This window comes from Primulina eburnea, chromosome 1 (genome assembly GCF_022965805.1).
Source record: "Primulina eburnea isolate SZY01 chromosome 1, ASM2296580v1, whole genome shotgun sequence".
Classification (NCBI taxonomy): domain Eukaryota; kingdom Viridiplantae; phylum Streptophyta; class Magnoliopsida; order Lamiales; family Gesneriaceae; genus Primulina; species Primulina eburnea.
Window position 1 is genome coordinate 59,457,582 of NC_133101.1, and position 15,654 is coordinate 59,473,235.

Here is a 15,654-nt window from a genome sequence, read left to right on the forward strand (position 1 = left end):
CCGAGAAGCGCACGGGGGGGAGAATGGGTCGTCTCGTTTTCTGCCGCCCGGGAAACGCACAAGCCATTTTCTCCTCCAGATCGGAAATGACAAATAAAAGTTGTTGAGTAAGGTCCAAAATTCCGAGCTGAAAATCTCACTTATTTTTCACGTATTGTGAAATATCATCGAAGAAATTTTTCCCAAGCTAAAATCATGACATATGTTTCTCGTCCAGATTCTATATTCTCAGTGATTTTTAAAATTTAAATCCAGCTAGCATCCATTTTTTTGCCACATATATATATATATATATATATATATATATATATATGACAAACTTGTGTGAGACGTGAGTCGTATTTTGTGAGACGGATCTCTTATTTGGGTCATCCATGAAATTTTTTTACTTTTTATGCTAAGAGTATTACTTTTTATTGTGAATATCGGTAGTGTTGACCCGTCTCACAGATAAAGATTCGTGATCTATGAGACCGTCTCACAAAAAACCTACTCATATTTATATATATATATATATATATATAATAGAAATGGGTTTGGGTCTCGAACACGAAACATTATGTGTCACCAACAAAATTGAGCAACATAATCTTACTTGAGACGAAAATCAGGAAAGAATAACAGTAAAAAAACAATAAGTTCTAGATTAAAATCGACTAAATTGTTAACTAATATTTCGATATATTGAAATAATCCATTTAAATAGTAATTAAAATAGCTTATATGTAGTTTGAAAATCAAAATAAGCGTTTTTTGAAAAGGAGAAAAACAAACGAATTTTTAAATTTGGTTTGTAGGTCTATGCAGAAGACCGTTATTCAATCTGTTAATTTTTTTTTACACTAAACAAAAGTAATTGAATTAACTAATACAATAGGATTTATTTCGAAATTAATAACCAACATATATTGATTGAATCGAATTATTTAATCAAATTAGTCTTTAATTATTTAAATCTATTTATTTTCCATTTTATAATTTTGAGTTGGAGAATATTGTTACAATTGAGTCCTAAACACCAAATTTCGTCTAAACTTGGATCTTCGTGTCAGATGGACTACAAACCATCGGTTCATCACCTTCTTTTTATGTCATCATTAAAAAAAATATAAAATTTCATTTTATTATATGTAAATAAAATCATACTATTTGGAGGTGAATTTTGACTTCGATTCGTGATAGTTTTATTTTTATACATTTTAATTTAAATTTTTGATTTGATTACAATCGAATTAATTTTTATGTAATATATATGTTTAAAAAATAAAGAATAATGAGAAAGAAGCTTCCGGTTTACGTTTAAGATTCGAACGGACCGAATGGTGTTTTTCTTCCTCGACCTGGGGCCTATTTTGGTAATATCACGTGTCTCTGAATCACTCGGCTCCTCGCTCACATTAGCATACAGCGGTCACGTCCTCTTTAACTTTCTTCCCTCTTTCCATATCGATTGCTAGGGTTATCACGCTACGATATATCATCTCAATTGCTCCACTCGGATTTTTCTGCGTCTTCGTTAATTCCAGGGTATTCTTTGACAATCTCACCTCCAGGCTCCAAGTATTTTTAGAGCATGATTGATGGGTATTTGCTTTCGTTCGTGCTTTCGACTTCGCTTTGTAATCTGGGTGTTTTTCTGTAGTTAAGTATTTGAATTGGATTGGGTAATTGTTTGAATTGAGAATTGGATTCTATTCCTTCTACTCTCTGTGTTTTTGTTCTCAGAGTTACTCGGCTATATGTTCTTTATTTTTTTATTGGATGGATAAGTCAGGCTTTTTTTTTATATTATTATTTGACTTGAATTTGTTTGTGTTCTTATAGGATTTGAATTGAGCTCGACAAGTTTCTGGAGTGTGGTGTTCTGAAATTCTGATAAGACATGATTCCTGTTATTTGTTTTTTGCGGTTATGCTACTGTTGAATGGCTATTGAAAAGTGTAGGTTTAAGGTGTCTCGTTGCAGTCCAGAGTATCAGTTGCCCCAAATGAGGGACACGGTTGTGTGTGGTGATGATGAAAATTTGCAGCGTGGAAACTCTATTTCAGCTGTTGAATCAGATGGTGATGAGGATGATCAATTTGATGAATGTGATTCAGGAGCGGGATCAGATGACTTTGATTTACTTGAATTAGGCCAAACTGGAGAGGAATTTTGCCAGATCGGAGATCAAACTTGCAGCATTCCCTATGAACTCTATGATCTTCCTGGGTTTAAAGATGTTATATCTATGGAAGTATGGAATGAGGTTTTAACCGAAGAGGAAAGATTTAGTCTTGCCAAGTATTTACCTGATATGGACCAAGAGAATTTTGTTCTTACACTGAAAGAGCTTTTTTCTTATGATAACTTACATTTTGGGAGTCCTGTTGATACATTATTTGAGATGCTGAAGGAAGGATCATGTGAGCCAAGGGTAGCACATTACAGGCAGGGTTTGAATTTCCTCCAGAGAAGACAACATTATCATTGCATTCGAAAGCATCAAAATGCGATGGTTAACAATCTCTGTCAAATGAGAGATGCATGGATGAACTGCAAAGGGTATAGTATCGAGGAGAAGCTTCGTGTGTTGAATATTAAAAAGTGTCAGAAGAGTTTGATGAATGAAAGTATGGAAAACTTTGGTACCGACTCATCCGACAAAGATGATTCAGGCAATGATTTATGGAGCGAAAAAGCTAAGGATGGGAAATTAGTTCCAAAGACAGGTCGGTTTTCTGGATATAACCGGTCTTTGGAATTGGATATTTGTGCTCCTGGCCTAAAAATTGTTACGGAATCAAACAAGCAAGCAAAGAAGAACCCTAAAGGTACTTTGAAGTTGGCTGGATCCAAAACCACCTCAGCAAAAGAGTTTGCAGACCATTCGCTGTCAATTCATCGTGAAATTGAAATGCAGTCAAGACATCATGGTTTGGCTTTGCCTGTTTATCGGAATAAACCAGCGGTAGCTGCTTATAATACTTCTGCGTCAGTCAGGATGAACAAGAGGCTGATACAGGACAATGATGAGGAAGACACAACATTTGCAGTAGCTTTGCACAGAGAGCGAAATCTACCACGAGGTGGAGTAAATGCGAAGTCTAAAAGTTTGAAATTTGGAAAGAAACAAAAAGGCTCAGCGGGTGGGAGTGAAGTGGATAGTTCCTTGGGTCTCCTTGAGACATCAAAGAGTGATATAAGTACTCGTGGAAGGAACAGTGCTGTTAATCAGTTTTCCGATATTAGGGTTACAAAGCCATCTAATAGAAGAGATGTGTACGATGGAGGGGCAAAAATGAACTTCCCCAAGAATTTTCAGCAATTGTCTTCAGAGAATGAGATGGAGATTGGTAACAAACTGAAGTTGAATTCGTCCTTGAAAGCAAGTCAACTTGAGCTTTTGGGTGGAAGTGAGTCATCATGGCTTGGTAAACCACTTGGGGGTCCTTTTCCTGATGATCCACCATATAATCGCACTGCACATTTGGATGCCAAAACTAAGAAGTGGGCTATGGGAAGGAAAGCCATTGATCTCAATGCAAATGATAAGTTAATACAATCTATGAGCAGAGCTAAAAGTTTACAAGAAAATTTTCGAATAAGTTTAAAACCAAATGGACAAAGAGATAGGGCAGAAAATGTAGGTGTTGTAGCCTTTGACAGAGGTGAAGAAACAGAGTCTGATTCATCGGATCAAATGATGGATGATAATGATGAGAATCCTTTGATGAGGAGCAAGTGGGCTTACCCTGGTGGTGTGCCAGATTCGAAATATAGCCCAGAAACAAAAAAGGTCAAACTTTCTAGGAAAGATGCAAAAGGTAGTTGCCTTAGACTTGATGGATTCGTTAAAATCTACTAACCAGATGGACGATTATGGTGAAGATCTAGATATTATTAAATCAGTACACAAGGGTAAGATGCATGATGCTTGCTACTTGAATGTGTTGCCCACTGATGATTCACAGAGAGATTATTTTATTGGATCAGGCAATGTAATTGGAGGTGATGATCAACAACTGTTCTATCCATTGGGAAGAAATGGTCGTGTAGAAGGAAGCCATGGCAACATTTTCAAGTCGTCTTCTCTGAAATCCTCTTTTGTTCTTGGGAGAAAACCAATTAGTGAGGCTCAATGTAATACTGATCATCCTCCATCGGATTACATGAATGATTACAGTCTTGAGGATGACTTGCTCTGGGCGCAACCAAATGCAGCAGATAATGGAGTTTCTTTCAAGTTGGGAAAGAAAGGTCAGATGGTTGAGTCATCCACAGGCCACCATGCCGAAATATCTGGTGCGCATTTGGTGGGGTGCAATACTATCTCAAAGAAACGAAGACTGAAGGAAGGGTCAACCAACATGGACCGCAAAGATAATAATGATTGTCTACATGATACTCAGCTGCTACTTGGCGGTATCAATTCTTTGAGGAAACATGGTAAAAAGAACACGTTGGGGGAGGACTTTGATGTTTTAGAGGATGAAATTTCTGAGCCACCGTCTGTAGATGTGGAAATGGAAGTTGTTGAGACGCAAACCAAACCGAAGAACAAGGCATTTCCTTTAATCATACCTACAGTACTTACTGGGTTTTCCTTCTCCATTATCCATCTTCTTTCAGCGGTTCGCAGGGCTATGATCACTATGCTTCCGGAGGATTTCTCAGAGGATAGAAAACATGATGATAAAGTTGATGCTGGAGAAGGGGTCAAGGAGGAACCAGAAAGAAAGCCGGAAGATACCAGTGCAGTTAATTCAACTTCTGGTGCATCTATTGAAGCTTTACCAAATTCTACAGAACAAGGCATCATCTCTCGAACTGTTCAGGGAATTGTTAGCCTTGTTAGATCAAATCCTGGAGATCCTTGTATCCTTGAAACTCAGGAACCGCTTCAGGATTTGGTCAGGGGCGTTCTAAAAATATTTTCGTCTAGAACTGCACCTCTAGGAGCGAAAGGGTGGAAACCTCTTGTTGTATATGAAAAATCCACCAAGAGTTGGTCATGGATTGGTCCTGTAGTTGGCAATTTTTCTGACTCCATGGTGATTGAAGAGGAGACATCTCCAGATGGGTGGGCGCTTCCATATAAAACGCTTGTCAAATTGGTTGACTCATTCGCTAATTGGCTGAAAAACAGTCAGGATGCCCTTCAGAAAATAGGAAGCCTTCCTGCTCCTCCTTTGACACTGATGCAAAACATTTTGGAGGAGAAAGAGAGGTTCAAGGACCTGAGAGCTCAGAAAAGTCTCAGTACCATCAGTCCCAACCCTGAAGAAGTAAGAGCCTACTTCCGGAAGGAAGAAGTCCTTAGGTATCTAATACCAGACAGAGCTTTCAACTATACTGCCGTTGATGGTAAAAAATCCATTGTTGCTCCTTTGAGAAGGTGCGGTGGCAAGCCAACATCAAAGGCCCGGGACCACTTTATGTTGAAACGAGATCGACCACCGCATGTCACAATTCTTTGTCTTGTCAGAGATGCTGCTGCTAGATTGCCTGGAAGCATTGGAACCCGAGCGGATGTCTGCACCTTGATTAGAGATTCACAGTACATTGTGGAAGACGTTTCTGATGCACAGGTCAATCAAGTTGTTAGCGGTGCACTGGATCGTTTGCATTATGAACGCGATCCGTGTGTGCAATTTGATGGGGAGAGAAAGCTGTGGGTTTATTTACACAGAGAAAGAGATGAAGAAGATTTTGAGGATGATGGAACTTCATCCACGAAGAAATGGAGAAAACAAAAGAAAGAACCTTCTGAACCATCTGATCAGGGTGGTGTTACAGTTGCCTTTTCTGGACCTGTCGAGCAGTCAGGGTTTGATTTTGTTTCAGATCTAAATGTTGATGCATCATTTGCAGAAGACAGTAAGACATTAGGCGTGGAAGGCCACAGTGGTAATGATCAGGGAAAGAACAATCATGATCCTTCACCGATGACTTGGAGTGGCCTTGGATTGAATTCTATGGGCGAAAATGAATTGATTTGCCAAGAAAATTCTGCCAATGGAGATTTTGAGGACACATTTGGTGAATAACCTCCAGTGTGGTTGTATTCTAAAACTATCTGCCATTATCTTTAAGGTATCCAGTATAATATTTTAGCCTGCTTATTATGTTGCCTTCATTCTAGCAACACAGCTTTAAACTGAAGCAAAACAAATATTAGATTTACATAAACCAATGAGATAGCTGATCAAATCCTGAAGTAGATGTCCTTCAAAAATTTCTAAAGTCGATGTTAAATCTCAAGTTCCAATTATGTACGTCTATACGAGTCTACGTAAAAAATAAGGAAAACATCCACTTTTATGCTAATTTTCTATAAAATGGTATCTTGTGCTCATGTCCCCAAGTTAAAAAAAAAACATATCCTATCAAACTTCTTCGACTCCATAGATCTACTATTTATCTAATAATGTTAGATATAATTTGACGTATTCAATGAGATTTGTCTATTCTCTTCTGTTGGATCAAGATTAAGTTTGCTAATTATTTGATCATGTTTGGTACGTATTCAACAAGATTTGCCTATTCTCATCTATTGGATCGAGATTGAGTTTGACATGGCAATAGTAGCATTTTAATTACACAAACTAGGAACAAACATTCGAGGAAACAAGCCAATAACCCCTAAAATTTAAAATGATCAGAACAATTTCAGTTTGCCAGCTTAGTTTCGAAACAATGTAGCTGCTTTTATGAAGATTATTGATTGTGTCAAGTTTGATCTATCACCATATCGTATTATCTTGGAATTTATCTTAAACTGGCCTTAATCCCAAGCTATGGCACTTGGACTTGACACCAGTTCCTGTGTTGTTTCTTTTGCCCCAGTGAAGGTGTGAAGTTCTGGTGCAATCGCAGTGGAAACTAGGTCCAACTTTCATATACAAACAGGTATAATTTGCCATCACTTGCCGTGTGGAGATAATAGACCAAAAAGGAGAGCAACATTAACTGCGATCGTTTTGCATGTGGAGCTTCAGGGTTGTACTCGCATATCTTGCCTAGTTGAACTCGATGAGCTCCAACCAAGTTTGCTGAATGCGGAGCGGCCGCTGAGGTTTTTGTTCACAGATTAATCAGGTTATGTAAATTTTCTTGGTTGAACCATGTAGAATAATGTAAGTGTAGATGCCAAAATAAAACACGAGTAAATGAATATCCTTCCTGATATGTTATAATTCAGTTCTTCTGATGTAGCCCGAGTACAATTCGGGTTAAAAATTAAGAAAAAATTGCAAAACTTAATGTGATTCTTACCTTCCAATGTATAACGTAATTTTCTGGTTCAAATGACAGATTCATTGTATTCTTAGGGTGAAGAATTTAGATAATGAAGTGTTAAACATGTGCTTAATGTAGCATGTCTTTATAAAGTATTTTGAAAAGAACCAGGTTTTATGTTTATTAACTCAAAAGTACAGTAAAAGAAATCAAAGGGAAGTCGAATTTACACACAGAAAACATTAATGTTGATAATATTAATGTGATAAAATACGTGTTAAATCAATTGTTATGGTAATACATTTTAGGTAGCTTGAACACAAATAAAACTTTATTTGACAGATAATTACGATGTCCATAATAACCTTTTTTTATATCTAATCAAATAACTTAGCAAACAATTTTCGAAAAAGCGCAAATTAAGGTTGACACTTGTCATGTTTTGTTCGATAGATTTGAGTGTTCTCTCGAATTTTAACTGATCATTAAAGACGAGAAAGCCTGTTGTTGAGCACCAAATGACCTCACTTTCTCTCTTTCAGGGGAAGAATGTACAAATGAAAACGACTGTAATTCTCTATTTTACCTTTATCTTGTTTTCAACTCATGTCGAATTCCTATTCATATGGTGTCTTTCGCGTATGTGGCACAGAGCCTTTCTGTCAGGAGGAATATTTCATCCTATTTGTGGGGCACTGCCTCCATGAAAAGATCAAAAGTCCAGATTTATACACACATGCATAGGGTCTACCAATTTCTTTAAAATCAATGACCTAGATCCTGTGGGGCACTACCCCACAGGTAGTGTCGAACCTATCCTGTTAGGATGGATCATAAACTTTTAGTGAAAACGACTGTCAAATACAATGTTATCTGTCAAATATCTTAAGTGAAAATGATATACTTTTTTGAATGACATGTTAGTTTATTTTGTCATTTTTTTTTAAATTTTTGATAATTTTAATCATTTGTTTTATTAGAACACTGATATAGCATTACAAACGTTAACCTGTCACATTTGTGTTATATTGAAAAAGAGTTAAAATTACAAAAAAAAAACATAATAAGATTAAATTCGATATGATGGATTATCAAAATTACAAATAAACAAATGAATAAAAATACTTTTTCCCATTTCTGATTATTCCATCATTAATTCTGTAATTTATTTTATTTTTTTCTTTTATTTTTGTAAAATTACTACTAGTCCCACAAGTTCGAATTATTTGGAGTTGCGTGTATTTAATTTATAAAAAATTTATAATTTAAATATTTCTTTGCACAACTGTTGTCCGAAAACTTGACATCATAGGATCGGAAAAATGATTTTATAAACACTTTGAATTCAAAGAAATTAATTCCTTTAGAAATTATTAATATAGAAAGTTCTAATTAATCTTAAGCACATTAACCATCATTTAATACTAGGCGACAACACATACTCTGCGTGATCATAACACATATATAATATAATATATTTTTATTATAGTTTTTTTAATATATAATCAATTTAATTTGAATAAAAAAAATAACATAAATATCTATAGCTATGTTTAGACCTGACCACGGGCCAAGTTCGGTCTGGGTCTGGGTCGGGACAACCCCGAGCCTTAACCGGCTCGCTCGTGGTCGGTTACGGTTGCACCCAACAATTTTCATCCCAATAATTGCACTCTTTGCAATTAATAGGAATCGAACTCGTGACATTGGCTCTGATATCAATTGTAGGATCGAGTTCTTACCCCTTCACCAAAATCTATAGCCAGTGATAATGATGCAACTAAAATCTTTTAAACCGCACAGCAGCTCAAGCACTACTGGTCATGGAATCGGCAGTTCAAGATTGGGTCTGGTTAACAGCAGGTTTCAGATCCGGTTCAATCTTTTTATTTTTTTAAAAAAATTACTTTTTAATAAACATTAAAAGAATAAAAATATGTAAATTAAAAAAAAGGTTTGCACGATTCAATCCGGTTCAAGAATTATCAATCCAATGACATGTATGGAATCACTTAATCAAATGGATGCTGCAACGAACTTTAACCATATGATGTGATGCAGGGTGTAAACATAGCACAAAGAAACCAGCAATCAAACAGTTCATTATCAAATGATCAGAACTGCGGAATGGAGAGTATGAACAGAGCATGTAAATACAGCCCCGAAGAGAAAAAGGAACGAATGGAGAGATACAGAAGCAAGAGAAATCTTAGGAATTTCAACAAGAAGATCGAGGTACACACAAGTCACTGTACTTTGATGAGTTAGACCAAGCATATCTTTGATTTTCACATTGACTATTGCTCATTCCTGTCGCATGCACATGCACGTATTAGACATCTTTTCGTGATTGTGTCGTATTAATTGCCATTTCTAATTCGGAATCGGATGTACAGGAGTTTGAAATAGGGGTGATCGTCATGCATATCCGCTGTTATATCCGCCTTTGGTCTAATTTGTCTACTTCTAACAAGAAGTTTTCTGTCAAACAGTATGAACGTAGTAAGACTTTAGCAGATAAGTCATCCACGTATCAGAGGAAGATTCGCGAGGAATGATGAAACAGAGAAGACCCCTCAACGGTGGAAGATGATGAGGGCAACGATAACTGGATCAATGTTCTTGACGCTTTTCAGCAAAATCTACTCCCCTGATGCTAAGAAGAGTTCCACTTAGATGACGGTTTAGGATATCTTGTATTACATACTAAGCATTTCAAGAAAAGAAACCATTAATTGAAAAGCTAGACCATGAGCATTTTCTTGACTAACGCTGAGCTGTGTATCTCATCACAATGATTACCGTTAATAAGCATTTACACAAAGCTAAGTTACTATATTAAAAAGAGCTGTTTGGCTTTAGGATCCACACCACACGTTTTTTAATTGAAAACGACGATCTCTTTAAACAAATAATTTGATCTCTCATGTTACCGAATCATCAGTCTCTGCGTATAATAACGTGAAGTGGGGAGGACGGCCGTTGGTTCTTGTCGGCCTGGTGTGGGCCCTGTAGCGGAGCCGGAGAAGTGGAATCGAGGATTACCAAGCAATAAAGTTTTTTTCAGCACATTCGTGTTTTACGCACTTTATATGTCCATTCTGTGAATGATCATGTCAAGAAAATCATACCTAATAAGTTATTAAGTAAAGGTTTCAAATCAATTATTCTAAAACTGGCCAATGCACTTCGACGAGAAATACCCTTATTTGAACCTTCGACGAGAAATATTCTTATTAGAGATACCTTCATTGAACCTTCTTTTATGCCACTCGGAAACTGAGGCAGCATTCGGCAGTAAAAAAAACCTATAACCTATATAAGTTAAAAACAAAGAAGCAATTTGACAATGTAAAATTGGCAGTTCACAGGGTCCAACATACATTTGAGAAGAAATAATAGCTTGGATCCAACACAGCAAATATTAGGCAATATAAGTTTCGACCAAAGGTCTAATGCTAAGCAGCCCCAGCTATGTTGGAAAAGACATTGATACGGTAGTAAGCAATGACCTGAAGCCGCTATCTATATTTAAAAATAAAATAAAATAAAATAGAAATTTAATTTTCCGTTGAAAATATACGTCCTACCAGCCCATGCAAAGCATTAGCTTTATATGTTCAATAACAACCCCTTTTTCTCTTCATTTTTTACTCTACTCCCATGTATTCTCTAAGTCGAAAAATACCACAAGACCGCACACAACAAACAAGAGGAACAAAATCGATAATAATGTTTTCCACATCCAGCAAATTAGAAGTCCTCAAGATCATCGATACATCGAGGTATGGCAACAGTAGCATGAATTTATTATAATATAACTGGAACGAAACCCATCAAAATGCTAAAGTAAGTCTAGAACAATTACTCCATGCCGAACATACATTCAAATGTCAATCATCTCAAGGTAACAACCTGCATTGATTAATTTTGCCTTCCGATGAGAAGGCATGATAATAAATGAATATCGACGATTTCAACACTTACAACTACATTCTCATCATTCTAAATAACAAAATCGACCACTACAACTCCATTCTCATCATTCTAAATAACAAAATCGATCACTATTTGGGATTATTTGATCCTACACCACCTCTTTATAAATATTAAGAATCAAATACTAGTTAGAAGCTTTAACTTCCGAGTCTTCTTACGTTGACTAGGTTTCAAAAAATGCTTGAAAGGAAATAAAAAAGATTGATGAAGAGCATCCCGTTTTCTTCTTTTGCCTCCTGAAAAAATGACGAAAAAATACAAATCAACAGTACAAAGTTAAAAAAAGTTCTATTGACATTATTCCTAAACGTGTAAGTTATCACCAGCGCAACAAAATTAGATTTAATGACAGAACTAGGCAGAGAGCTTTGAACAAGTCATATTGAGGGAAAATCAAAAAACATGATCTTAGTTAAAAGTAAGAACTAAAACTAAGAGATTACAGAGGCAGAACAGAATTATACCCGCCAGTGATTTACCAATCCCCTGATATACAGTGACGGAGTCTACTTGCTTCCATTTACCCATCACATTCTCTGAAATTGGCTCGTCGAGATTTGTCACTAGACTAAAAGATTCGTCACTGGTAAATTTATCATCTAAAGCGACAGAACTACATGCCATTTCTTTGCATTCTCTTCTCTCTATACAGATATCTTGTAGAGCTAGATCAGATGATGCCAAGGACCGCTCTCTTTTGCTTTTATTGATGACCTCGTTCGAAACTTGATCCAATACAATACCTTCCTGGACAAAGGTGCCAATCTCAAGGTTATTTTTGACATTGGACTCCACTTGTAAGTTAGAGACAATAGATTTAACTAAGGGACTAAGAAACCCATTAGATGAATGATTTTCAGGAATGATGAAACTTTTGTCTCTCACTGTGATGATATGAACTTGCTCATTGTCAGGTAAAACACTTCGACCGCATATCTGTGATTTCCTATCTTGTAATTTTGTTTCAGTTGCAACATCTGCTTCCAGGACATTTGAATAAGTTAGTTCATCACTTGAAACTAATACAGTTTCTTCCAATTTTGATACAATGTTTGAAGTGCCGGACTTAACGGGCATAATTTCAGGATCTGCCAAAAAAGACACTTGATATCTTATTTCCTCATCACTTAGAGAAGTTTGGCCCTCTTCAGACAGAGGAATAGTAGAAACTAGTTCTTTGGGAAGAGAATCTAACGACACTTTTGATTCTTTGAGACTGGAGGCTGAATGTACAATTGTGACCCCATGTGATGAAGCTTGACATTCAGGCAGAAGAACAGGTCCACAATGTTCGGTACCCAAAGTGTGTCTGTCACCTTGGTTTCTAACTTGGTTGAGTTGCTCTTTCGAGAAAGTATTGAGACCATTCTCCTCTTCAAGCTTCTCACAAAATGAAACAGCCACCTCAGTCTCCATGGCATCAGACAAGTACTTGCCAGTATCTAGTGGCTCAGGTACTGTCTTAGCACTAGAAATAAGGTCTTTGATGTGCAGACCATGCGCAGGCATACCGTTCATAGATGAGGTAAAGTCGATCGTTTTTACTTTCTTGATTGTACAGTTAGACAAGGAGAAAGACTTCTTCATGTCATCTAGCAGCAAATCTCCCTCACCACTAGAAAGAGGATCCCATCTAAGCCACTCATCAAATGCAGGCTGCTTTGGATTAACTTGCCCATGTGATGGTATTTCTTCAACCTTAACAGCCTCCTTGTAAAATTGTTTCTTCCTCAAGGCATTAGATAAGAGAGATCTGCCACAGCGGAAAAAAAAATTTGAACCCATCAGAATAATAAAATAAGATGGAACAGAGAGTAGTTGAATTCTTAAAGCTTAATTTGAGAGGGATCAGCGACAAAAATTGCATGCATCCGGAAAATCAAGAGATAGATTAAAGTTCTATAAAACTGCACACCTGCAGTTCTTGGAAATTGCCGCTTTAGCATGTTCTATAGAAAGTCCGAGTAAAGAAAACAGATTTGACACATCCAGAGGTCCTCTAAGCCCCATTGCAGAAGCAGCAGCACTAGAGAAAATTAGATTCTTCCCTCGTGTCCAATCAACAAGCATCTGGAAGCTTGAGGAGTCAGCGAGATTTAACAGGGTGGTGAAAGTTGAACCTCACTTCCCCATTTCACACTCACTCAACACACACACAGAGAAATATGTACAATGAAATAACAAATTGCATAGAAAATGACTAAAGTACACAACATATACCGCTGCTGCGAGTGATTGAACATATAGGTGCAATAAACATATCGAATTACATTAAAAATGACTCAAATTCAATAGGCACTGCTGTGGCGACATGGTCTAGGAACATAGGAGTTTGGGACGGTACAATCTGGTACTCTTTCTGCAAGATTTCAGCTACTTAACATATACCAGTAATTAATTACATTGGTGGAAAAACATTTAAATTTGTTCTGTAAAATGGACCATTTTGGGTTTTAGTCATTTAAGTAGTCAATATTTGGTTATAATGCAATAATTTTTAGGTTTATTTCGCCGGACATTGCTGATGTGATGCGGAATATTGTAGGCGCGCCAGACCCCACATCAGCACTCTTGCAAATTAAGACTAGAAACAAAAAAAAGACAACTTGCTATACTAAAACTAAAATTTGACAACTTAAAGAACCAAAATCCAAAATATACTCAACTTATTGGACGGTTTGGGTAATTTTCCCTCAAATAAGTAGCCCAACTTGAATGTAAGCAAAGAACAGAACTTTCACAAGTGGTACAGCGTCGAAACTTCCACTGATAATATTCACTTTTCAAGTACTAATTACATCTTTTACAAAGTTAACTAAGAGACTCCATGATTCAAGCGACCTAAAACGCCCAGGCACTCGACCAATTTACTAAGACAGTAATAAGTAATCCTCGATGGTGCACCTAATTTTACAGATTAATCCTGCTCTACTAGAAGCAATAAGTCCCTGCATTAATAAATTCAATGTGCACCCCAATACAACAGAGATGCCATGAACTCTAGCTTCTTCTCCATTAAATTCAGTGGATAAACATCAAATATAGCCCAAATATGAATGCTTTTGCACTTTACATAGCATGCTGTCATGAACTGAGTCACATAACCCTCCACACAAGTGAACAACCAGATGCCAGAAGTCGAACTCTATTTAAAACAGAGTATCCACAATTTTAAGTTTTATGAAAACTGCTAACCGTTATATATTCAAATTTCAATTTAAAATATCATGCAGACAGCTCTCAATCATGTCATGGGATTCTTATCCCAATACTGGATCTTAATATTTGCCAATATGGGAAAATCATAATGAGAGTTGTAGGATGCTATAAAATGACCTTGCTATTGGATATCATAAGCCGCCTCGATTGTGCATCACCAAGAAGACCTGAGTATGTAATCTCAAAGTACACCCCACGCTGCACACCAAAATGAAGTGAAACTTCAGAAGAAGATTTGAGGACCTTAAAAATGAATAATGCAATAAAGAATCAACCTTTATAGCAGCTTTGACCATAGGTTGCTTCAACCTGAACGGCAACTTCTCGGAGAAATCGATTGCAATCATATCCACCTGCGCATGCAACCCCAAAAACATCAAATTCAGTTAAAGATTTAACCACCCAATTCATGTCCGCGGAAAGAAACGGACCTCGGATGTTTGGCAAGCCTGATCGAACGCATTCTGATTCAAGGGTCTAACAGCAGCAATATCATAGCTCTTGAGAACGGGGTTTCCAACATTGAGAGCCACGACTTGGGAAGGACTATCGACGATTACAGTAATGCGTGTGTACTGACGGAAAGGGGCGGAAACGGAGACGTTCAGGAGTTCACGATGGAACTTGACGGCAGCCGATAGAGCAGAAGATGAGGGGACGAGCTTTAAGATAGAGGATATGGGGAAGAGAGGTGTGGAGCAGCGGTCAGATTCGGACATGACGCCTTTGAGGGTTCGGTTATATGCGATGCCGGTGTATCCGAACTCCATGGCTTTAAGAGAGAGCTTGAGACGGCGGGATTTGAGGGAGGATTTATCGGTGACTTGGCGGTCAGATTCATGGTAAGGTATGTTCAGGTCGAAGAATCCCATGTTATCGTAAGGCGGAGGCGGAGTGCAGGTTCACGGGACGGAGACGAGCCGAACAGTAGGTTTGTGCGTCCAAGTTCAAAGAACAAATAAAAACTTACCCCTACTCATTTGTCTGAAACCTGATTATCACCTTCTTTAATAATAAAACAGTATATTTTTTTTTGATAATCAGGGATATTTTTGTCTTTTAATTTATGTTATTATTTACTATATTAGTATTTTTTGGCACCCAAAATGTATTTATGCAAATATAGTTTTGTTTAGACTTTGTGATATGATATTGGAGTATTTTATATCTAATAATAATAATAATTTTGTGTAACGTGTAATTATGTCAGATATT

General features: G+C 37.0%; 2 protein-coding genes across 2 annotated transcripts; one reads left to right on the plus strand and one right to left on the minus strand.

Moving 5' to 3' along the window:
- The first annotated feature begins 1,365 nt into the window (after window positions 1–1,365).
- On the plus strand, window positions 1,366–7,354 carry LOC140835248 (uncharacterized). The gene is given in 4 exon segments (XM_073200741.1): window positions 1,366–1,527; window positions 1,825–3,845; window positions 3,847–6,075; window positions 6,829–7,354. Coding segments are annotated over 2 exon segments (4,104 nt in total). The 5' UTR covers window positions 1,366–1,527; window positions 1,825–1,924; the 3' UTR covers window positions 6,030–6,075; window positions 6,829–7,354.
- A 3,760-nt stretch (window positions 7,355–11,114) lies between these two features.
- LOC140835255 (uncharacterized) lies at window positions 11,115–15,411 on the minus strand. The gene is made up of 6 exons (XM_073200747.1): window positions 14,871–15,411; window positions 14,715–14,792; window positions 14,557–14,637; window positions 13,136–13,290; window positions 11,685–12,973; window positions 11,115–11,456 (listed from the first exon to the last, which is right to left on the minus strand). Exons 1-6 carry the CDS (start codon window positions 15,309–15,311, stop codon window positions 11,338–11,340), a joined length of 2,163 nt encoding a protein of 720 aa, XP_073056848.1. The 5' UTR covers window positions 15,312–15,411; the 3' UTR covers window positions 11,115–11,337.
- Window positions 15,412–15,654: the final 243 nt, after the last annotated feature.

Coding starts and splice junctions, on each gene's coding strand:
- LOC140835255 (XM_073200747.1), bottom strand. CDS start 15,311: ATGGGATTCTTCGACCTGAACATACCTTACCATGAATCTGACCGCCAA. Junction 14,638..14,714: donor TGGTCAAAGCTGCTATAAAG/GTTGATTCTTTA, acceptor TTTGGTGTGCAG/CGTGGGGTGTACTTTGAGAT. Junction 12,974..13,135: donor GCAATTTCCAAGAACTGCAG/GTGTGCAGTTTT, acceptor CCGCTGTGGCAG/ATCTCTCTTATCTAATGCCT.